The sequence below is a fragment of the Trichomycterus rosablanca genome, chromosome 1, assembly GCF_030014385.1.
Source record: "Trichomycterus rosablanca isolate fTriRos1 chromosome 1, fTriRos1.hap1, whole genome shotgun sequence".
NCBI classification, from domain to species: domain Eukaryota; kingdom Metazoa; phylum Chordata; class Actinopteri; order Siluriformes; family Trichomycteridae; genus Trichomycterus; species Trichomycterus rosablanca.
Window position 1 is genome coordinate 85549825 of NC_085988.1, and position 25287 is coordinate 85575111.

At 42.4% G+C, this 25287-nt stretch overlaps 2 protein-coding genes across 2 annotated transcripts in view; one reads left to right on the forward strand and one right to left on the reverse strand.

Moving 5' to 3' along the window:
* Positions 1-8: 8 nt before the first annotated feature.
* lin7a (lin-7 homolog A (C. elegans)) lies at positions 9-19521 on the forward strand. The gene is made up of 6 exons (XM_063007408.1): positions 9-50; positions 5964-6035; positions 7508-7717; positions 11566-11781; positions 15291-15408; positions 18586-19521. Exons 2-4 carry the CDS (start codon positions 5976-5978, stop codon positions 11779-11781), a joined length of 486 nt encoding a protein of 161 aa, XP_062863478.1. The 5' UTR covers positions 9-50; positions 5964-5975; the 3' UTR covers positions 15291-15408; positions 18586-19521.
* Positions 19522-23479: 3958 nt separating this feature from the next.
* Positions 23480-25287, reverse strand: part of myf5 (myogenic factor 5) — a 5792-nt gene continuing 3984 nt past the window's right edge. Inside the window, exons 2-3 of the mRNA XM_063007419.1 lie at positions 24308-24383; positions 23480-23643 (exon numbers count right to left, since the gene is read on the reverse strand). Of these exons, the coding sequence (XP_062863489.1) occupies positions 23480-23643; positions 24308-24383 (240 nt within the window). The remainder of the gene's footprint in view (positions 23644-24307; positions 24384-25287) is intronic.

Consider the following 25287-nt stretch of genomic DNA (forward strand, 5'->3'; position numbering starts at 1 on the left):
AATCACTGAAGAAAGTTCTGCAGAGTGAGTTCTGTACGGCCATCCGAGAGGTCAGTACCCTTCATCTACCACCCTACCCAGGACCCGTGTTGCTGTGCGGCACTTCGTCTACCCACGTGCCACCCAGTCCTGTTTTCATTTTTATTCTGTAGCTCAGAACGGAGACCAACGGATAGTGAGATAGATGTGGAACATCACTGTGGGTATCCCAGGCTTGGCAATCTGTCTGTACTGATGTGTACTAATTCTACATACAGTCAAGATATCCTATTAATATCCCATGACACGCCCTGGCACAGCGGGATTTTCCGCTAGCACACCGGCGCTGGGATTCACAACACTCCGCGTTTGAGTCTCAGCTCTGCTACCGGTCGGCTGGGCGCCCCCTAGCGCCTGCAGCAGACAAAATCAGCCAGTAGTCTGCTGGGTGGGAAAAGATGGGACTAAAAAGTGTACAGAAGTGGAGGAACGTGGAGATCAGCGCTTGACTCTCCCTGCGCGAGACCGACCTCACGTGCCGATCCACCGAAGTACGGAAGGATAAGGGGTCGGTGGGAGCACGGGCGCGTCGGAGGGAGGGCGTGTCAGGAGAATATACCCTCCTCGTACCCCATTGGGGTCTCCAGCAGAGGAAGAGGAACTGGCTACGACTAAACGAAGAGAAATAAAATAGCCGTCCGTGTGTAACGCCGCTGGCTGCGCGAGGCGTTTGTGATGCGTCGTGAATTCAGGGTGTGAACGTGTTCCTGTCACTTTAAATGTGTGATATCATCCTGCACCCACACTCTCTCAGACGGGGGTATCACTGCTCGTGCCAGCTTATTTACCGCCCCGCTGAACACGCGGTCGGTGTGAGAAATGATATTTCGGCGGGTTTTTAGAGCGGAGCGCCGCGCGGCGGGTCGTCTCGGGTCTGGAGGAACGTTCAGACGCGTCGGGATGACAGAAACTGAGACGAAGTTAAAGGAGCAGTAATGAACAGTTCACATCCAGAGTGTATCTGTCAGCAAACGCAGCATAATAACAGAACTTCCATTATCAGAGCAAATATGAACTCAGATACGAGCAGGAACGTAAGAGGAACCGTGGAGGAATCATAGAGGAATCATGGGAGGAATCACAGAGGAAACATAGAGGAATCATATAAGAATCATAGCGGAGCCATAGAGGAATCATGAAGCAACCACAGAGGAATCATAAAAAAATCATAGAGGAGCCATAGCAGAACTATAGAAGAATCATAGAGAAACCAATGAGGAATCATAAAAGAATCATACAGGAGTCGTAGAGGAATCATAGAGGAGCCATAGAGGAATCATAGTGGAACCATAAAGGAATCATAAAAGAATCATAAAGGAATCATAGAAGAATCATAGAAAAAAACACAGAGGAATCATAGAGGAATCATAGAGAAAACATTGAAGAATCATAAAAGAATCATAAAGGAATCATAGAAGAATCATAAAGGAATCATAGAGGAATCATAAAAGAATCATAAAGGAAACATAGAAGAATCATAAAGGAATCATAAAGGAAACACAAAAGAATCATAAAAGAATCATAAAGGAATCATAGAAGAATCATAAAGAAATCATAAAGAAATCATAAAAGAATCATAAAGGAACCATAGAGGAATCATAGAAGAACCATAGAAGAATCATAGAGGAACCATGAAGGAACCACAGTGGAACTATAGAAGAACCATGGAGGAACCATAGAGAATCATGGAGGAACCATAGAGGAATCATTTTAGTTCCCTAAAGCACTGGAATGGTGTTGAGAGGTGTTGAGAGGTGTTTAGCACTGCTGGTATGGTGTTGAGAGGTGTTTAACACTGCTGGGATGGTTTTGAGAGGTGTTCAGCACTGATGGATGGTGTTGAGAGGTGTTGAGAGGTGTTTAACACTGCTGGGATGGTGTTGAGAGGTGTTTAACACTGCTGGGATGGTGTTGAGAGGTGTTTAACACTGATGGATGGTGTTGAGAGGTGTTTAACACTGCTGGGATGGTGTTGAGAGGTGTTTAACACTGCTGGGATGGTGTTGAGAGGTGTTTAACACTGATGGATGGTGTTGAGAGGTGTTGAGAGGTGTTTAACACTGCTGGGATGGTGTTGAGAGGTGTTTAACACTGATGGATGGTGTTGAGAGGTGTTTAACACTGCTGAGATGGTGTTGACAGGTGTTCAGCACTGATGGATGGTGTTGAGAGGTGTTGAGAGGTGTTTAACACTGCTGAGATGGTGTTGAGAGGTGTTTGTTGTTGTGTTTGTGCAGTGTTTGAGCGTTTGAGTGTGTAAGATGCTAATGTGAGTGGAGTGTGGCGGGAGGTCGGAGTGACTCATAGCTACATTAGCGCGGCGGGACAAGAGGCTAATTGTGCTTGTGGAGAATAGCGGTATTGTTCCAGCATCTCCACATGAGAGCCACAATACTGCTGGACAGACAAACACGGCAGTGTTTTCAAGACTCCCAAACACTCTCTCTTCTCCAAGTGTCTTTATACTTTTGATCACTCTCTGTTTATCTATAACAGCAGATTCTTCCAGAATTACTGGCACCCTCGGTGAAGATGGTCATAAAGGTTATACACGAATAAAATAGATTCATGCTAATTACAGCGGAACCATAGAGGAACCATAGAGGAATCATAGAAGAACCATAGAGGAACCATAGAGGAATCATAGAAGAACCATAGAGGAACCATAGAGGAATCATAGAGGAACCATAGAGGAATCATAGAAGAACCATAGAGGAATCATAGAAGAACTATAGAGAAATCATAGAGGAATCATAGAAGAACCATAGAGGAATCATAGAAGAACCATAGAGGAACCATAGAGGAATCATAGAAGAACCATAGAGGAACCATAGAGGAACCATAGAGGAATCATAAAGGAACCATAGAGGAATCATAGAGGAATCATAGAAGAACCATAGAGGAAACATAGAGGAATCATAGAAGAACCATAGAAGAACTATAGAGAATTCATAGAGGAACCATAAAGGAATCATAGAGGAACCATAGAGGAATCATAGAGGAATCATAGAAGAACCATAGAGGAATCATAGAAGAACCATAGAGGAACCATAGAGGAATCATAGAGGAACCATAGAGGAATCATAGAGGAATCATAGAGAAACTATAGAGAAATCATAGAGGAATCATAGAGGAATCATAGAAGAACCATAGAGGAATCATAGAAGAACCATAGAGGAACCATAGAGGAATCATAGAGGAATCATAGAAGAATCATAGAGGAACCATAGAGGAATCATAGAAGAACTATAGAGAAATCATAGAGGAATCATAGAAGAACAATAGAGGAACCATAGAGGAACCATAGAGGAATCATAGAAGAACCATAGAGGAACCATAGAGGAATCATAGAAGAACTATAGAGAAATCATAGAGGAATCATAGAGGAATCATAGAAGAACCATAGAGGAATCATAGAAGAACCATAGAGGAATCATAGAAGAACAATAGAGGAACCATAGAGGAACCATAGAGGAATCATAGAAGAACCATAGAGGAACCATAGAGGAATCATAGAGGAATCATAGAAGAACTATAGAGAAATCATAGAGGAATCATAGAGGAATCATAGAAGAACCATAGAGGAATCATAGAAGAACCATAGAGGAACCATAGAAGAACCATAGAGGAACCATATACCCTTTTTCCACCGACGCGGCACGGAGCCCGTTCCGGTTCCCGAACTTGATTTTGAACCAGTTCCGTGTGTTTCCACCGGAAAAAAAGAGGTTCCAGACAGTGAACTAGCGGGCCAATCTGGCACCACAGAATACTGGGTTTTTCAGCCAGAACCGTGACGTCCGTCAGTGGGCGTGTCGTGTTGTACAGCATAGCGCATTAGCAACAATGGCGTCAGCTGGAGTCTCGTATGGAGCTTAATGCTGCATTTTTATCTTTTAAAGTTCACCTGATTACATTTTGAACCAGTTTGCCGCTGATATTTTCAAAGCGCCTTTAAAAAGATGAACTGTGTGATATTACGAGATAAAAGTGACCCGGACAGAACAGAAAACGCTTAACGTGTAAATAAAACGTGAAGCTTTTTCGACTCCCCGAGCTGCATAAACACACGTGAAGTAAATCCAGTTAAACACAGATACACGTGGTATTTTAGAGTAGATTTGATGTTTATTTCACACAGATGTTTGTTCGTGTGTGGAACTTTTATCGCTCAAGTCGAGTGCTGAGCAAATCGGCTATCTGCGCCGAGAGTCGCGGTGAAAACGAAGCACAAAACGCTTCTCACGTCAATAAACTAAAGAAAACAACAACTGAGACAAACACGACTGTCATCCTAGAAGAACCATAGAGAAACTATAGAGGAACCATAGAGGAATCACAGAAGAACCATAGAGGAATCATTGAGGAATCATAGAGGAATCATAGAGGAATCATAGAGGAACCATAGAGGAATCATAGAGGAATCATAGAAGAACCATAGAGGAATCATAGAGAAACTATAGAGGAACCATAGAGGAATCATAGAGGAATCATAGAGAAACTATAGAGGAATCATAGAAGAACCATAGAGGAATCATAGAAGAACCATAGAGGAACCATAGAAGAACCATAGAGGAATCATAGAGGAACCATAGAAGAACCATAGAGGAATCATAGAGGAACCATAGAGGAATCATAGAGGAACCATAGAAGAACCATAGAGGAACCATAGAGGAATCATAGAGGAACCATAGAGGAACCATAGAGGAATCATAGAGGAATCATAGAGGAACCATAGAAGAACCATAGATAAACTATAGAGGAACCATAGAGGAATCACAGAAAAACCATAGAGGAACCATAGAGGAATCATTGAGGAATCATAGAGGAACCATAGAGGAATCATAGAGGAACCATAGAAGAATCATAGAAGAACCATAGAGGAGCCATAGAGGAATCATAGAGAAACTATAGAGGAACCATAGAGGAATCATAGAGGAATCATAGAGAAACTATAGAGGAATCATAAAAGAACCATAGAGGAATCATAGAAGAACCATAGAGGAACCATAGAAGAACCATAAAGGAATCATAGAGGAACCATAGAGGAATCATAGAGGAACCATAGAGGAACCATAGAGGAACCATAGAAGAACCATAGAGGAATCATAGAGGAACCATAGAGGAATCATAGAGGAACCATAGAAGAACCATAGAGGAACCATAGAGGAATCATAGAGGAACCATAGAGGAATCATAGAGAACTATAGAGGAACCATAGAGGAATAATAGAAGAACCATAGAGGAATCATAGAAGAACCATAGAGAAACTATAGAGGAATCATAGAGGAATCATAGAGGAATCATAGAGAAACCATAGAGAAACTATAGAGGAACCATAGAGGAATCATAGAGGAATCATAGAGGAACCATAGAGGAATCATAGAGGAATCATAGAGGAATCATAGAAGAACCATAGAGGAACCATACAAGAATCATAGAGAAACTATAGAGGAACCATAGAGGAACCATAGAGGAACCATAGAGGAATCATAGAGGAATCATAGAAGAACCATAGAGGAGTCATAGAAGAACCATAGAGGAACCATAGAAGAATCATAGAAGAACCATAGAGGAATCATAGAGAAACTATAGAGGAACCATAGAGGAACCATAGAGGAATCATAGAGGAGCCATAGAGGAACCATGAAGAACTATAGAGGAATCCTAGAAGAACCATAGAGGAACCATGGATCATTAGCCATGTGTCTGTAGGGGGAGGGTCGACGGCTGAAACAGGGCTCCTCTGCTGACCTCTGCTGGTTGGTTGAGGCGACTGCACAGATGGTGGATGATCACAGATAGCAGTGCCTGGCTCTCCACATGCAATACTGCGCTCTGTAGGATAGAAACATCTCCAAACACCAATAAACACCATCCAATACTAGCTTTTGAAGGCTACGTTGTGCTTTTTTTCCCTCCAGGTGTACCAGTACATGCACGAGACCATCACGGTGAACGGCTGTCCGGAGTACCAGGCTCGGGCGACAGCCAAGGTAAGAGCTTCTCACATCAGGAGGTTTTCTAGTGTAGATCATCACAGACAGCATCTTAAAAACCGCGGTGTTTAACATGAACACTTCCTCACATGAAGCGCATCAATAACGCCCCCTACTGCTGGGATCCGGGGTTTGAATCCCGAGGATCCGCTATGGGTTTCTGGGGGAGTCGGGCCCACCGCGACCCTGACCAGGATGAAAATGAAAGGAAAGGTTGTAGGACGAGCGCTGCTATCAATCAGGATTCGTTCGTCTCGCTTGGCTGTAGACCAGTTTGCAATTGTGACAACCAAAATCCAAGCAGAAATGGTACGATCCACTATATATATATATATATACACCGATCAATCATAACATTAAAACCACCTCCTTGTTTCTACACTCACTGTTCATTTTATCAGCTCCACTTACCATATAGAAGCACTTTGTAGTTCTACAATTACTGACTGTAGTCCATCTGTTTCTCTGCATGCTTTGTTACCCCCTTTCACCCTGTTCTTCAATGGTCAGGACCCCCACAGGACCACCACAGAGCAGGTATTATTTAGGTGGTGGATGATTCTCAGCACTGCAGTAACACTGACATGGTGGTGGTGTGTTAGTGTGTGTTGTGCTGGTATGAGTGGATCAGACACAGCAGCGCTGCTGGAGTTTTTAAACACCTCACTGTCACTGCTGGACTGAGAATCGTCCACCAACCAAAAATATCCAGCCAACAGCGCCCCGTGACCACTGATGAAGGTCTAGAAGATGACCGACTCAAACAGCAGCAATAGATGAGCGATCGTCTCTGACTTTACATCTACAAGGTGGACCGACTAGGTAGGAGTGTCTAATAGAGTGGACAGTGAGTGGACACGGTATTTAAAAACTCCAGCAGCGCTGCTGTGTCTGATCCACTCGTACCAGCACAACACACACTAACACACCACCACCATGTCAGTGTCACTGCAGTGCTGAGAATGATCCACCACCTAAATAATACCTGCTCTGTGGGGGTCCTGTGGGGGTCCTGACCATTGAAGAACAGATGGACTACAGTCAGTAATTGTAGAACTACAAAGTGCTTCTATATTGTAAGTGGAGCTGATAAAATGGACAGTGAGTGTAGAAACAAGGAGGTGGTTTTAATGTTACGGTTGTTTGTACGGTTGTTTTATATATATAAATTTGACCCCCCATTTGCCACTGTATATTTGGCACTTTGATTGGCATGAGGTTTAGGGTGGTTTAACTTGGCTCCTGACACAATGTGACCCTGACCTGCTCCCCGGAGTCTCGGCCTTTTATGGTCGTGGACGCTGCTTTTGCACCAAATTCTGATTATAATCACTGATTTGTAATCATGTCATTATTTAGTTTTATTACCTCGTTATTCGCCCTAATTTGCCCCGTCCCAACTTTTTTGGAACGTGTTGCAGGCCTGAAATGGTCTCGGTATCTGCTTGCCTTTGTTTTCTTGTTATCAGGCTACGGTTGCAGCGTTCGCCGCCAGCGAAGGGCACTCTCACCCGCGGGTGGTGGAACTCCCGAAGACCGACGAGGGACTGGGCTTCAACGTGATGGGTGGCAAAGAGCAGAACTCGCCCATCTACATCTCCCGCATCATTCCAGGGGGCGTGGCCGAAAGACAGGGGGGTCTGAAGAGAGGAGACCAGCTCCTGTCCGTCAACGGGGTGGTGAGTCGAATAGCACAGGCGAAATAATGATACCGCCCCCTAGTGGGCACGAATGGCAGCCCATGGTCTGCTGGGTGGGAAGAGACGGGACTGAAAAAGTGGGCGGGATCTTCGACGCCGTGTAAGGACTCTGTTTAGTAGTGGAGGAACGTGGAGATCAGCGCGTGACTCTACATGCGCGAGACCGACCTCACGCGCCGATCCACCGAAGTACGGGGGGATAAGAAGGGGTCACGTTGGAGGGAGGGCGTGTCAGGAGAACATACCCTCCTCGTACACCGTCAGGGTCTCCAGCAGAGGAGGAGGAACTGGGTATGACTAAACTGGGAGTATGTATAAGTATAAACACAGTCCTCTGTGTGGTGACCGGTGTGTGTTAACCGTGATGGTTCGGAGCCCGTCAGCAGTGAGGATGAACGTGATGTACCGCGGTAATAACGGAGTAAAGACCTCATTATGCCGGAGGTTCTCATTAAAGGAAACGTGCGGCGCCTGCTGAGCGAGTTACTAATTAACGCTCGTTTGGACTCAGAATCTAATTACAGGCTTTTTATTCCCCAAAAACCTCTCAGTGTTCGATTAGAAGGTGTGGGATCAGATGCAAAAGTATATGGACGCTTGTCTTAAGGTGCAGAGGCGTCTCCCGCACCCATACAGAGTTTACTGTGCCCCACCGGGCTTTCTGTGCCAGAGATTTGGGTACCGGCTACAAACCGGTCAGTATCTGACTGGTCAGTGAAACACGCCTCATCAGCGATGTCACAAACGCTCACGTTAGCCGTCTGATCTCACACGGCGGGTTTATTACCTTCCTATAGAGATAATAATCCTTTCACAGCGGAATCCCAGGTCCAGGGGATTCTGATGCCTATAAGCCCAACAAACTGTAATATTTACAATAAAAAAATAAAATAAATACAATAAAAAAAGCGCCGAGAGTGGAGAGCTGCGAGCCGCTGCGTCTATGCGCGCCGCCATCTTGCTCAATGTTCGGTCCTGCTTCTGTTTTGTTTAAGTACTGTTTTATATTTTTATATTTATATTTGTATATAGTACTTTTAGTGCAATGACAATAAAGGATTCGTATTCTATAGAGCAGGGGTCACCAACACACGAGTTGCCCGCAGAGCATGTTCTAAAAATAGCACTAGTGACTGTAGAGCTCCGTGTTGCTGTTCTTTTTGAATCATTAACACCTGCATTGATGTAGAATTAAAAATGACAATACTGAATATAACGTTTTAAAAACAATAATGTTTCGTTTAGCCTTCTAAGACTGTGAAATTGCTGTTCAAGATGGGGGACGTTTGAAAATAAAAGTGTACCAACACCCACGGACCAGTACTTAAGGTTTAAGGTTACAAACTAGGAGTCATCAGGACGCTGCACCACCGGGCGAACAGCATCCCCACAGACAGTACGGCCAAGGATAGAGAGAAATCTCATGTCAGGAAGGCCCTGGGTGAATCTGGTTATCCCAGCTGGGCATTCGTAAAAGCGGGAAAAATGCCCAAACACGGCTCCAGTGGATCGAAGGGAGGAGAAGAACAACCGCGGTCTAAGCGCAAACCAGTGGTGATTCCGTATGTGGCGGGAGTATCGGAACAATTAAGACGGATATTCTCCAAACACCGTGTTTCAGTTGCTTTCAAACCCCAGAACACGCTACGCCAGAAATGAGTTCACCCTAAGGACCGGGTTCCTCCACACAAACAGAGTAACGTAGTGTATGCTGTTAGGTGCCGGGAGGATTGCCGGGAACTGTACATCGGGGAAACTAAACAGCCACTGGCGAAACGGATGGCCCAACATAGAAGATCGACCTCTTCTGGCCAGGACTCTGCGGTTTACACTCACCTGCAAGCCAGCGGCCACTCATTTAATGATGAAGATGTGCAGATCCTTGACAAGGAGGAACGCTGGTTTGAACGTGGAGTCATGTGAAGAGGGAACGACCATCCCGGAACCGAGGAGGGGGCCTGAGAGTACATCTCTCACCATCTTACAACATCGTAATTGGAGCTTTACCCCAATCATGTGTGAAAGACACACATGACCATTGTAATTAATGGTCATTGTGATTTGCATATAGACCTGATCACCGGTTCCATCGTTATGCAATGGGCGGTGATCGGTCGTTATGCAAATCGGCTGCATATAAGGTCGGGGTATTCACCACCAGCTCAGACTGAAGAAGTCACCTGGATTGAGTGGCGAAACGTTTCTCTACAACAAACTTGTGTCCAGATGAACTGATTCAACTTTGTGGATTTGTGTACCTGGATTATTGAGCATGCATCAAGAAAGTCCATCTCACTCTTTGCTGAGACGATGGGGAGCGAGATGCGTTTTTTACCCACGAAAATAAAGAAAAACTTGGCAGTAAAGCGAAAGAAAACCGTCATAAAGTAACTGAAGCTTCGTTTAGAACTGCATTTTTAAAAAATAAAGAATAAGAAAGCTTTTTGGATGGAGAGGTCTTAAAAGGAGCAATATTTAATAACAAACACTGTATTCAAAGACGAGAAGCATGGTCTCGATGTCGTCTCCACTCTCTCCGATGAGTACGATGGATAGAAGAGAGTCGGCTATGTCCAGGATCTGGTTACGTGCGGGTGGTTTAGCACCCAGTGTGACGAGTCCGTGGACAGCAGCGGTACATCACAGCTTTTTAATTTAAAGCTTACATAACTGATCATTTGAACAAACATGACACAAACGGGACATGATTTAAAGATGTGACAGGTAATGATTTCTAAAAAATGTAACACAAGTGATGCATTATTTATTATTATTATTAATAATAACAATAATAATATTGGTGAACACTCAGCGGTGACGTTTATTCACTGGCTTTAAAGAAAAGTCGCACAACGATCTTTCATCTGTGCAAAACGTGTCCAGACATTTTCTGTCCAAGTCCAGAAATCCGTGAATGAATTCATCTTCAATAAAAAAGGAACTTTGCTATAAATAGTAGCAGCATCAATATCGTAAATGATGTTAATAAACGTCTTGATGTAGACCTGCGTAAATCTATTTTTTACTGGCTGTTCCAGGCACGGGACCAATATGATTGTGCCCCACAGTTCATTGTTAAAATCACGTTGAACATTTGGTCAGACCAATGCCCCATGTGATCACTTTAAAGATGATCCCTAACTCACAGAGTATTACGTGTCATTCGTTCACCAAACTAACTCCGCTTGCGCACCAGCACTCTGAGGGTTCGGATCTCTGCTACCGGTTGGATGGGCGCCTCCTAGCGGGGACAATCGGGAGTGCAGAAGGTGCAGTAGACAAAATTTGCCTGCTGGGTGGGAAAAGACGGGACTAAGAAGTGGGCGGGGTGTTTGACGCTGTGTAAGGACCCTGGTTAGTAGCCCGAGGCGCCTGTACAGAAGTGGAGGGATGTGGAGATCAGTGAGTGACTCTCCATGCGCAAGACCGACCTCGCAAGTGCAGGCGAATAAGAAGGGGTCGGTGGAGCGTGCACACGTTGAAGGGAGGGCGGATTAGGAGAATATACCAAACTCATAAACCATCGGGGTCTCCAGCAGAGGAAGAGGAACTGGCTGCGACTAAACTGGGAGAAAATAAAATAGTAAAATATAAATAAATAAATAAAATTACAGGAAGGATGGAGGATCATTTAAATGAATCAGAATTAAACAAAGCGTACAGACACACACCTGAGCGCCCTCTACCTGTCATTTTGAGGGAGTTTTGCCCTTGACTTGCTCATCAAAGGTGTTTTGGTTACTTTGAGATGATGTTCACTGTAAAAATCATCACATAAACCAGACTCGTGTAGAACTGTTCTCTATTTTCTGCCTCGACTGTTCCAGAGCGTGGAGGGCGAGCATCACGAGAAGGCGGTGGAGCTGCTGAAGGCGGCGCAGGGGAGCATCAAACTGGTGGTGCGCTACACCCCCAAGGTTCTGGAGGAGATGGAGGCGCGGTTCGAGAAGCTCCGCTCGGCCCGGCGCCGCCAGCAACAGCAGCTTCTCATCCAGCAACAGCAACAACAAAACCTCAACACGCAGCAGAACCACACGGCGTAGGTGAGGCTGGCCAGCATTCCGATACATCATTAGGTATTTAATAGGGTTGAGGAGCTCTTTACAGGCCACTGGATTAAACCACATTCATATAGGAATGAATCAAGGCCTTCCCTAAACTGTTACCCTTAAGATTTAAGCAAATCATTGATTTAATACACAGTTGCATATTGGGAAATAATCACCCCATCACCCACTACAGCTCAGATCTAGGGTTCGAATCCCCAGCAGTGCTATCAGCTGGTTGTGCACCTTCACACCGCAACCCTGACCAGGACCGAAATAAGTAAAATAATGTTAATATTATTTTGACAGTGTTATTCTTATTACAAATATTATAGATAGTTTTACTATCATAAATAGTATTAAAATATTAATAGTAGTATTTATTATTATTATTATTTTTATAAAATAATTTATTACTAATATTATAGATACCTTTACCATTATAAATAGTATTATAGCGTTAATAATGGAATTTATTATTATTATTTTGATAAAAAAAGTTTTTTATTAATATTATAGATATTTTCACCATCATAGATAGTTTTATGTATTAATAATAGTATTTATTATTATTATTTTAATAACAAATTTATTAATATTATAGATATTTTTACTATCATAAATAGTACTAAAGTATTAATAATAGTATTTATTATTATTATTATTTAAAAAAAATATCTATTACTAATATTATAGATATTTTTAATGTTATAAATAGTTTTAAGTATTAATAATAGTATTTATTATTATTATTATTTAATAAAATATTTTTTATTACCAATATTATAGATACTTCTACCATTATAAATAGTACTAAAGTAGTAATAATAGTATTTATTATTACTATTATTTTATTATTTTATTTATTTTTTTCCCCCCTTTTTCTCCTCCTTTTAGCGCATCCAATTATTCAATTAGCATCGTGCTTCCTCTCTGTCTATGCCGAACCCTGCCCTGACAGAGGAGATCGAAGCTAACCCACATCCCCTCCGAAACATGAGCAGCAACCGGATGCATTTTTGCCACTCACACATTGATGAGTTTGGCGCCACCCAGCGTTGCATGCGGAGAGACACACCCTAAGGGCACTCTTCCTCATCTCTTGTGCAAGCGCCTCTAATCAGCCGGCAGAGAACGTAATCGCATTCTGACAGAGAGAGACCCACATCCGGTTCTTTGTCCCACCCCCCATATGAGCAACCGGCCAATCGTTGCTCATACAGCCGCCCAGCCTCGAACCGGGGAGGCAGAGCTGGATTCGATACCACGTACTCAGAATCCAGCCCTGGTTGCAGCGCGTCTTTTTACCGCTGCGCCACCTGAGCGGCTTATTATTATTATTTTGATAAAATATTATAGTTCTTTTTAAATAGAGTTTATTATTAATAATATTATAACCAGGTATTATTATATTTATGATAAAACTGTGAATTAAAAAAGAAAAAAAGCTTTAAAATGTGGACAGATTTATGAAATAATGTTGTTGTTAATTGACAGTAAGCGTGTTATGCCTAGTTCACACTACACGATTTTTGCCCTGATTTTGCCCTGGTCGGCGCTTGATTTTCCGGGTCGGGAGCAACTCAGCGTTCGATCAGCGATCAAAACTCGGCTCTCAGTCGCTAAGTGTGAACTATCCTACAACTCGACCCGACCGGCTCGCCGACCGCTCGGCGACTGGATTGAGTTTTCTAGCACGTCAGATATCTGATCTCAGATGTGCACTGGGAATGAGTGACATGTCGAACAGCCAGTGAGAACGCAGGATACAGCGTGAGGGGAAACGCAGGAGAGGATATAGTTTATATCAGGATACACCGGCACACACACGTTTTACAGTATTTCTGATTTGATCGTCCTCTACAAAACATAATACCCACGCTGCATTGCAAAATTATTAATTAACCTCCAACTTACTATAGAAGAATCTATACTGTTTGTGTTGCCAAATCCACTGAGATTCATTTATTTTTCCTCCTTGATTTTACGCTGCACATCAGCACAAAAACACTTTGATCACTCGCTACTTGCTGACGTGCATTTTTGGACGTGGTATCATTAAAACCCTCGTCACTTCTCACGTGTGTTTTTGTAAAGAAAAAAAAGGGAGACCAGAGAAGCTCGCCTGCGATTCCAGTTGGTGATGGATCGTGTAGTGTGAAACCCCCTATCGCCGATCAGTCGTGTAGTGTGAAATATACCAACTGAAAGACTCCCGAGTGCAAGAGATCCAGTCGTGTAGTGAGAACTGTACAGCGACTTGACGACTTGGAAAGTCGTGTAGTGTGAACTTGGCATTAGAGAAGGTGCAGCTAAACTTATATTATATTTCAGCAGTGATAGATGTTCAGCACTTCAACAAGATAATCGCTGATATGTAAACTGGTAAAGCTGGTGTTACGGTCGATATACAGTATATGCAGTTACTGCAGGACAACCTGAAAGTAGCAGAAGCAACAGTTTGTTTTAAATCTGCACACTAGCCTTGAGATAAATCAGCACTTACTCCACTTACACTTTACTCCACAAGTTCACGCTACCAGATCGAAGGAGTTTTACTCTCCTGTTCGGCCGTCTTCAGTTTTTAGAACCGATGGTGAAACTTTGTTTACATCAGGGGTGCCCAATATGTTGATCGCGATCTACCAGTCGATTATTATTAAATTATTAAATTGCATTACACACTGGTAGGTCGCACCTCATTCAAACAGATTGACGTGATCGACATTAAATATGGCCACCGTCTCTTTATTTGCGGTTTGTTCCCACAGCTACACCTCAGCCCACCTAAAGCATCTATAAAGTTTTCATTCATCAGTAGCCAGTTTGCTCCATTTTTGGATTTTTCCTTTCGTAACCTGCACTGTTTGTAATGACGAGGGGCGCGACCGAGCACAAAGAAACCAAAAACGCTTCGATTCGGGCGAGAACACAGAGGCAGAGACGCTGTTCTGTTCATACGTGGAAGAAACTGACGGAGAAATTTGAACCCTTAATCTGTCACACATATGAAGTCGAGCGCCTCTGCTGGACATTTCTGGAATGAGCCACATATCTGACAGCATGTTTGGATCGACCTGCTTGTGTGAATCAGTCTAAATATGAGTCCACCCTTACTGATGATCACTTGGAAGCTGCTTGAGAATCAGTATCAGCAGCTCCTGTCCAGATACATAAACCTGCTGATACCATACAGTACAGATCATCAGAATAAGATCAGTGTGATTTATCACTCACCTGCTCTGTAAAGCTGATTATTAATATTGGAACTGAAGCTCATTTAAAAAACAATGAGGCCGACCTTAAACAGTAGATCACGATGACCTGTCGACTTAAATAGTAGATCTCAGGTCACAAAAGTATGTGCACCCCTGGTTTAAACTAGCAGGACTGTTATTAATCAGCTAAGTGATACGAGTACAGTAAAATAAAACCTCTCTGTTATCAGGTATATCAGTGAAGTTCCAGCATTTCTGAACATTTTTCGTGTCCTTTTTGGTTTGCAGGTTTTTCCAGACGAAGATAAAGAAGTAAACATTCACACTGAGATCAGAACTCAGAACTGATGATCTGTCTGAGAGATCCAGCAGATCTGATCGTGGGTGGAGATCCGTTTTAATGAGAGTACGGTTCCTCTGTGGTGTTTTACCTGCTCCAGCTTTACCCCTGTACATCCGTATGATTTCTTCTGGTGGGATTCGGGTCATTCTGTTAAAGCTGGTAAATCTGTGTCCTGCGTTAAAGACCTGAAATGTTCATCTTATGCTCACCAGACATCCTCCTCATGGTTTAGTATTTCTTTTAAAAGATATAAAGATGCTTTTCTTTCACACAAGTGAACAATTAAGACATGAAGAATCACTCTATTAGTACTATTAACTAATTATTATTTCTATCATTACATTATGAACTGTTACTCACTTACTCACTCACTTTCTTAACCGCTTATCCAATCAGGGTCGCGTGGAGGGGAGGGGAGGGGGCTTGCTGGAGCCTATCCCAGCTTTTCAATGGGTGCAAGGCACACAGTAACACCCTAGATGGGGCGCCAGTCCATCGCAGTTAGACACACACACACCCATTCACCTATAGGACAATTCAGTGTCTCCAGTTATCCTGGCTGCATGTTTTTGGACTGTTGGAGGAAACCGGAGCTCCCGGAGGAAACCCACACAGACACGGGGAGAACATGCAAACTCTGCACAGAAAGGACCCGGATCGAACCCAGGACCTTCCTGCTGTGAGCCACTGTGCCGCCCCATTACGAACTGTTAAATCAGTTAAAATTACCAACCTGACGCCACCTTGTTATACCTGTAGGTGGGTTTGCAGCTTATATATTTACACCGACCAGGCATAACATTATGACCACTAAGAGGTGAAGTGAATAACACTGACTATCTCTTCATCACGGCACCTGTTAGTGGGGGGGATATATCAGGCAGCGAGTGAACATTTTATCCTCAAAGCTGATGTTAGAAGCAGTTTGACGAGGGCCAAACTGTGATGGCTGGATGACTGGGTCAGAGCATCTCCAAAACTGCAGCTCATGTGGGGTGTGTCCCGGTCTGCAGGGGTCAGTATCTATCAAAAGTGCTCCGAGGAAGGAACAGTGGTAAACCGGTGACAGGGTCATGGGCGGCCAAGGCTCATTGATACACGTGGGGAGCGAAGGCAGGCCCGTGTGGTCCGATCCAACAGCCACTGGCATTGCTATAACCCCCTCCACCCTTTGCTTTTGCAGTTCTAATAGCCTCCACTGTGTGGGAATTTGTGCCCATTCTGGTAGAGGAATGAACCATGTCTTAATAGATCTCACTTTGTGCAGACGTACTGGAACTGAAAGGGTCCTTCCCTAAACTATTTAAATACTTTAATTTATACAGATAATTAGAAGAAGAGGTCCAGATAAAGTCACGTTTACTGGGTCCTGTCCACAAGGTGGCGCCAAATTCATACAACTGGATTATCAATCGTTCGGTAGAGGAAGCAATGTCTTATTATTGATCGATTAATTTATTTTATATACATAAATAATTAAAATATACAGATTCTAAATGTTTATTTATACTTCAATAAATATGTTGGCCAGTTATTATGAGACACAGATTGTCAGCTTTAACAGAATGACTGGAACACTGGTGCTGTGGATTCTGAAGCACCACGTGTCTTTATTTCTTTTATTTATTTATATTTATATATTTTTATTGTTTATTTCTAACCTGTTAAGTGTCCACGTCCCTCCGTATTAAAGTCGACAGACGTAGCTTTTCTTTTTCGGCTTCTCACCGCGCCGTTCTGGCCACAGCTTTCCTCTGGTGCTCGTGCCTGTGAAAATGAAGCGAGATGAGCTAAAATCGTCTTTTATTGAGAATCGTTCCGTATTTTATACCACACTGTAGCAGGAAATGTTTTATATTACAATTTAGATCAGCAATAACACATTTCCATACATTATTACCAAGAATTTGGGTGGAAAACTGATTTTACAGACAGACACCAAGTTTTTACGCCTAAAGCTAACCACATTTCGAAGCTAGGAAAACGATCTGCTAGCGTAAATGCTGCTGGCCATCGCTAGCATCCATTTTTAGCCAAATGTGATCTGATGATCTGAATTCAGACAGTCTTGGCGGTAAGGATGCAAACATTGCTAACAGCATACTAGCACATGAAGCTAGCAGTTCCTGCCACTAACAAACGCCTTGTGAACTAACCGTGTCCATTATAAGCTCAAACCTAATAAAACCCTACATGGGTCCTATGTGAGCTAGCCCCTACGTGCAGTGTAGCCCGCATAAAGTTTAGCATCTTGCAGGATTGTACCAGGCAGCACAGAGTCAGATAGCACAGAGCTAATTTGCTCATGATCAAATTCTTTCATCCCACTGTTGGTCCAGACAAATTCAGCGCAGAAGGATAAGGACAGCCTTCTAAAACATCTGATCTATGTTGGTAAATAGCGTGGAAAGCTAGCTGTTAGCATCAATGAGCCAGTTTTTATCTGGCATGTTTTGTAAATAAATGATATTGATTTCTGATTTAGCTACGTGAAGCAAAATCAGACCGTATTGGCAACACCGCTGATGATACAAACGTCTTAACAAAGCAGAGCTAGCAGTTAGCACCACAAGAAGTTGATGGAAGTCCACACAGATGCTAAAAACAAACCTACGCTGATAATTCTGTGTACTTACTGAAGTAAAATTAATATTTTAAAAATGCTAACATGTCTAACATGAAATAAAAGCATTCAGAACGCAGAATGCTAGCTGCATTGTTGTCAGATATGATTCTGTAAAAAATTGGTTTGAAATGGCCATTTCTATGCTAGCATTTTGAGTTTAATTTGATTGCTATTGTTGCTAATTACTAACAGAGACTAACAGAACAGTTTAGCAGTTTGCTTGTATCTTATTTCCCAAATTCATGCTGGTACGTTCGGTATTATTGCTGCCAGCTAACCGCTATTTAACATTTGTTAAGAGCCAATATAGCATTTGTCGATTTGGCTAATATGGAACAGAAGCTTTAAAACATGAATATTAGTAGTTTGCATTAATCACAGCTGCTAAATTCAGGCTTGTAGCATTTAGCTTAAATCACGGCAAGCCAAGTAATCTGCTAGTTGACATTTGTTGTGAGTAATTAATGTGATGATAATGTGATTTTTTACTAAGGAACCCTAAAGGACACGTAAAGCTAACCACAAATTGAAGCTAGGACATTGCTAGCATCCATTTTAAGCCAAATGTGATAAAAAAAATTCTATTTTATTTAATTTATCCTAATTTATCGTAGTCGATCTGTCTTCCGCTGCTGGTGGATCCCTGATTGCAGGCGAGGAGGGTATATCGCTTCTCACGCCTCCGACGACCCGCGCACAGCCTTTAGCGGAACCCTTTTTTACCCATGCACCCCGCACAGGCGCCTCTCTATCTGCCAATCAGGGTCCTTACACAACGTTTGAAGACCCCACCTAGTACATAGTCTGGTCATCCCGCCATAGCAGAGACGTGTCTGCTGCAGGCACCGCCGATTATGCCCACTAGATGGCGCCCAGCCGACCGGTGGCAACGCCGAGTTTCAAATCGAGGAGTTCAGAATCTCGGCGCTGGTGTGCTAGCGGAATATCCCGCTCCGCCACCTGGGCACCTAAAATGTGATTGATTTCTGTCTTGGCTGTAAGGGGGCAAACATATAAGTAATCTGCTAGTTGACGTTTGTTGTGAGTAATTAGCGGAGGTTTTTCATTGCTGCTAGATTGAGTGCTAGTTATTCGCCGGCTTCTGTGCTTTTGTTCGAATGTAGACACACGTTAGACACACGGCGCTTTGTCAGCTCAAATTCTAAGCTAATTTTATTCATGTGTTTATTTGTTTTGCTCCACATGGCTCACACAACCCAGTTAGCAAAGCAGCGTCGGCGTGTTGGATTGTGGTTCGATCTGCTGGTGTTTTAGTGTTGATTCAGTGTCTGTTTGCAAAATGTTTATTGTAATTAGCTCCATTTAGAGAGTTTTTTTCCCCTGATGTTGATCGTTTGGAAGAGAAATGAAATAATTCTATTTATGCTAAGATTTAATATTGAGATATAAAATCCACTATATTGTTCGACGTGGAGCAGAATGTTACATACAGATAAATTGATGCTATATAATGCAGATGTGTAAAAGAATCATAACGTTTATTTATTTTCAGGGTGTAAATCGTTCTGGTTTGAAGTTTGTGGTTTTTTGTGAGACTTCTATATTAAATTTTATTGTATTTTATAAAAACACTGATCCGTCTGAGTTTGTGTGTTTCGTGTTTTCATTCAGTCACGACAATCATTCTGTAAGAATAAAATTTATAGAAGTAGAATTTATGTAAAATCGACTTTAAGTGAGGATTAGCATGCTACGCTAATGCTAAACACTAGTCGGAGCTCATGACGTAAAAATCCGCTTTGACTGGTAGTTACAGATGATTCACAAGCGAATCGACTCTTTTGACTGATTCTTTAAAGCAGACGTGGTTACATGAATAAAAATACTGTTAATAAAAACAAACATTTCATTTCTTAAATTGTTTAAAACATCTCAATAATAATTAAATATTAATAAATGTATTACATTATATTTTATACAATTTTATTAAGGTATATATTTATATATATATATATATATGACAGTTACATGTGATTCATACGCGAATTGACTCTTGACTGATTTTTTAAAGCAGACGTGGTTACTTAAAAATCTGTTAATTAAAATAGTACTTTTATTTAACTTAATTCTTATTTAGGTTATTAAACTTATTTCTGTATATGATAATTACATGTGATTCATACGCGAATCGACTCTTAACTGATTCTTTAAAGCAGATGCGTGACTTAAAAATCACTGTACTGTTATTTAAATATAAATGAATGTATTACATTATATTTTATACAATTTTATTAAGGTTATTTAACTTGTATATGATAGTTACATGTGATTCATACACGAATCGACTCTTTTGACTGATTCTTTAAAGCAGACGTTTGACTTCAAAATCATTAATAAAAGTACTGTTAATAAAAACAAACATTTAATTTCTTAAATTGTTTAAAACATTTTAATAATTAAATATTAATAAATGTTTTACATTATAATTTATACAATTTTATTAAGGTTATTTATCTTATTTCTTTACAGGTGATTCCCTGATTGCCCGTCTGCTGCTCTGTACACTTTGCCACCCCCTAGCACTATTATTATTTAAAAGGGACCACCAATAAACCCCAACTAACCAGGTGATGCTTGGTTTTGTGTGGTGGATAGCAGGTGCAGCTGTGTTGTTGGGATTTATTAGGAACAAGTGCTCTGTTAGCGCTGGTTCCCCTGGTCTTTTATTAGTGGACACTTTTTGACCACAGGACGCTGATGGTTATACATTTTTGGTTGGGACGCTGTTCTCCTCCCAGTATTCACATTGAGGGGTTTAGAAATCCCAACAACACTGCTGCACCTGCTACACTCATATACACACACAGAACAACACACTAACGTGTCATTACTATCTTAGTGTCACTGCGGTGCTGAAAATGATCCAGTACTTAAACATCAGAGCGACAGGGTCAAGCGCTACAGTCAGTAATTGTATAGCCACAAAGTTGATGAGTAAATTTGACTGAATAAATTTACCACATCTGCTTTAAAGTGAATTTTACAATATTAAAAATGGTTAAATGGTTTTTACTACGTCTGCGTGTAATGAGATGGTAAATAAACTGTACAGCAGTTATTCCTGCGAATCAAATGAGTCATTTTCGTTTAAACAGATTTGTTCAAAAGATTCGAATCGTTGAAACGACTCCTGCTTCTGACAGGCGCTGGTGTTCTGTTCTAAATCTGAATAAATATTTATTTTACTGTATTATTTGACTGCTTCCTTTTTGTATTTGGGATTTAATTTAAAAAATAAGGTGGACTGATGATGACATTTTGAGTAAAAACACCTACTAGTATTCAACACTGAACCATCATGTTTCACCTGGACATCTTCATGTCTAACAGCATGTTTTACACTTTGGTTACGTTCAGGACAGGGCAGGTAGTTACTGCCTACACAGTCATGGACCATTTTGTACCCACACAGACACAGGGAGAACATGCAAACTTCACACAGAAAGGACCCGGACCACTCCACCTGGGGATCAAACCCAGTCTGTCTGTCTGTTTATCTATCCATCTGTCTGTCTGTCTGTCTATCTCCAACCTATCTATCTATCTATCTATCTATCTATCTATCTATCTATCTATCTATCTATCTATCTATCTATCTATCTATCTATCTATCTATCTATCTATCTATCTATCTATCTATGAGTTTTAATGCTCAGGCTTGTGTAATAATACATGAATTTATCTAATGAACCCAAAATGCCAAACGTTGCTCCTACAGACCACAAGAAAGATCCTGAAACAGTAAGATTGGAGCTTCTTCCACTGCTTCGATGCCTACGTGCCCAATATAGGAGATTTCAGTGGTGGGCAGGAGTTATCATGGGCACTTAGACTGGAACAGAATGGTATCTTAAGTTCTTCTGTTATTTTGTACCAGTCCATACCATTGATGAGTCTTGGTTGCCCAACAGCCTGTCCCTCCTTGATGTTTTTGTAGATGCTTCAACCCAGCTATCTGTCCACAAGGATTGGGTAAATAGATTGGGGGTGGTTTTAATGTTTTGGCTCATCTGTGTATACAGGTTCACTGTAGATGTGATGTTGTAGATGTGAAGTCCACATACTTTTGGGAAAGCGTGTAAGTATCGTGATACACAGATGCTGTGCGCGCACACACACACACACACACACACCTTGAAGTGTCAGCACAGAGCCATTTGTTCATGACAGTGGAATTGAAGGGGCGTCGGTGACGGGCAGCATTTGTCGCGTCATACAAAATAACACCGAGCTCATTTCCTCATTCTGTCATTCAACACTCACCCTGTCATCTGTTACCTCCTCACACACACACACACACACACACACCTCAGACCACGACAAATGGCATGTGGAAGAAGTCGAGGTGCTGCACTTAGCATCTCTACTGAGAGACAGGAAACACCTTCATCTCCGAAAAAACAGCTTTTATTTTTCCTTTAGGGTTACAGGACATAAAAATACAGAATTAAATATGATAAAACTGACCGTACATGAGTAAAGTAACAGTAAAATAAAGTACATACAGTAGGTACAAGTATTTACAAAACCACACTGGGTGGATCCGTTCTTTAATGAATTTACTTTGATTCATATGAACTTTAGAGCATCGGTGTGCCAGAAAAAATGAAAATATCAGTAATAACATCATGATGTGTTTACCAACCAATAAGAACAGTCCAAAACCAAAATCACGCCCTCTCTTAATGCATCATCACCATATTTAAGGACCCCAGTAAGGAACATATTACAAACGTCATGCTCAATTTCAAAAACTACTTTTATTTTACCTTTACTGACTGGGAACTTAAAAACTGGCCCCTTTTATCAGATTTGCATGATTTACTTCTATTGTTTTGTGCCCACAGCCACCTCACATTGGTACACCAGTTATGTAGAGATGTTTAGGGATGTTTGCTTGACCACCTACAAGAAACGAACCTTCACTCACTCAAGGCTCTGCTTACATCCACCCTACAACTCTACACTATCTAAACTATCAGTTTGTTCGACGTCTTGAAGTAAACCGTAGCTTCCTGACTGCAGAACATGACGTGGATCGATGGCACGGCTGGTAAACTGCCCATGGGTGTGGGTTTCCTCCAGGTACTCCAGTTTTCTCCCACCTCAAAAAACATGCCAAGAGTGAACTGTCTGATCTACATTTACATTCAGAGAATAAATGCAATTGTGAGCTTAGAGGCGGCAGTGGTAGGGCTTCAACCAGCAACCATCTAGTAACCTTCTGGTTGTAGTCCAGTGCCTTAATTTAACCACTAATCTAGCAAGGTATCTTTTATTTACATGAAGTTCGAAAGCCTTCGCAATGTTTACGTCTTATTTTAGAGGCTTGGTTGCTCGATGCTGCGGCTGAGACGTCGCCGGTTCCCGTCCGGTTCTCGAGGCGTATCAAATGACCCGCGGAGCGGCTCGTCTGTGGTGTGAAAGTGCGTAACCGTCCCAGATTATTCACCAGCTCTGTACGAGGTAACGATTCCCCCCCGTCTTTTACAGGACGTGGTAGACGGGCGTGTCCGGACTCTCCGGATTGCTGCACGGCGAGTCGCTGTGAGCGGGCGAGAGATCCTCCACGTTTCGGCAGGACAGTCGGTCCACGATGCTGGATAAACACTGCAGGCTGGACGATCCGGCGCCCCTGTCCATCCCAGAGACTAGAGGAACCAGAGCGAGAGGAGAGAGGTCAGCAAGTAATAACAACAAAGATCTAACACGTTGCTCTTTTAATCTTACATTGTGATTAGCGACGCGATCTAAACGCCTTCGTCTACAGACTGACATCCTGCTTCACCACTAGAGGGCAAAACAAGCCTGGCACATGACCGGCATCATTAATTAATCAGCAACCGTCCTATTTATCCGGGCTTGGGACCTGCACTAAGAGCGCACTGACGAGCGCAACTACCAATGGCTGGGCTGTTCGGCCGTCCCCCTTCCCACTATAAGGCCAAAAGTATTTGGACACCCGACCACGAGCTTGTCGGACGTCTAATTTTAGCTGGACAGGACCTGCTCTTCTAAGAAGCTTCTCACAAGACTGTGATATTAAAGTGTGTCTGTGTATGTGAATTTGTGCCCGAAAAGATAACAGCATTTGTATACATTTGTCCATATAGTGTACGTCTGTGTGGTCGCCCGACCGGTTGATAGTGCGCTAGTGTGATTTAACGCTCAATACTGGCACCAAACAGGCACCGACGATGGTATAAAATCATGTAAATAAAATTGAGATGCAACACATCGATGTAGTTACTGTCGTATTCGAAATACCCACAATGCACTTGGACTCTAAAGGGAGCGGGATGTATCGGAACTCACCGTTCTGAACTTCATACGTGTAGGAGCTGCCGGGGTTGAAATTCATCTGAGACCAGACGGGGCTGCTGCAGTCCGTCTGCACACAGGAACCAACAAAAGATTTATATAACATCAAAGTACACACACACACACACACTCACAGAGAGACACACACACACTCACAGAGAGACACACACACACACACACTCACAGAGAGACACACACACACACACACTCACAGAGAGACACACACACACACACACACAAAAACACACTCACAGAGAGACACACACTCACAGAGAGACACACACACACACACACTCACAGAGAGACACACACACTCACAGAGAGACACACACACACACACACTCACAGAGAGACACACACACACACTCACAGAGACACACACACACATTCACAGAGAGACACACACACACTCACAGAGAGACACACACATACAGATAAACACACAATCACAGAGACACACACACACTTACATAGAGAGATACATACACACACTCACAGAGAGACACACACACACACACTCACAGAGATACACACACACACTCACAGAGAGACACACACACTCACAGAGAGACACACACATACAGATAAACACACACTCACAGAGACACACACACATACACACACACTTACAGAGAGATACATACACACACTCACACAGAGACACACACTTACACACACACTTACATAGAGAGATACACACACATACAGAGAGACACACACACACACAGATACACACACTTACAGAGAGATACACACTTACAGAGAGACACACAAAGAGAGAGAGAGACATACACACACACACACACACACACAGAGAGACACACATAGAGAGAGAGAGACATACACACACACACACACACACTTACAGAGAGACACACAAAGAGAGAGAGAGACACACACACACACACTTACAGAGAGACACACATAGAGACACACACACACACACACACTTACAGAGAGACACACAAAGAGAG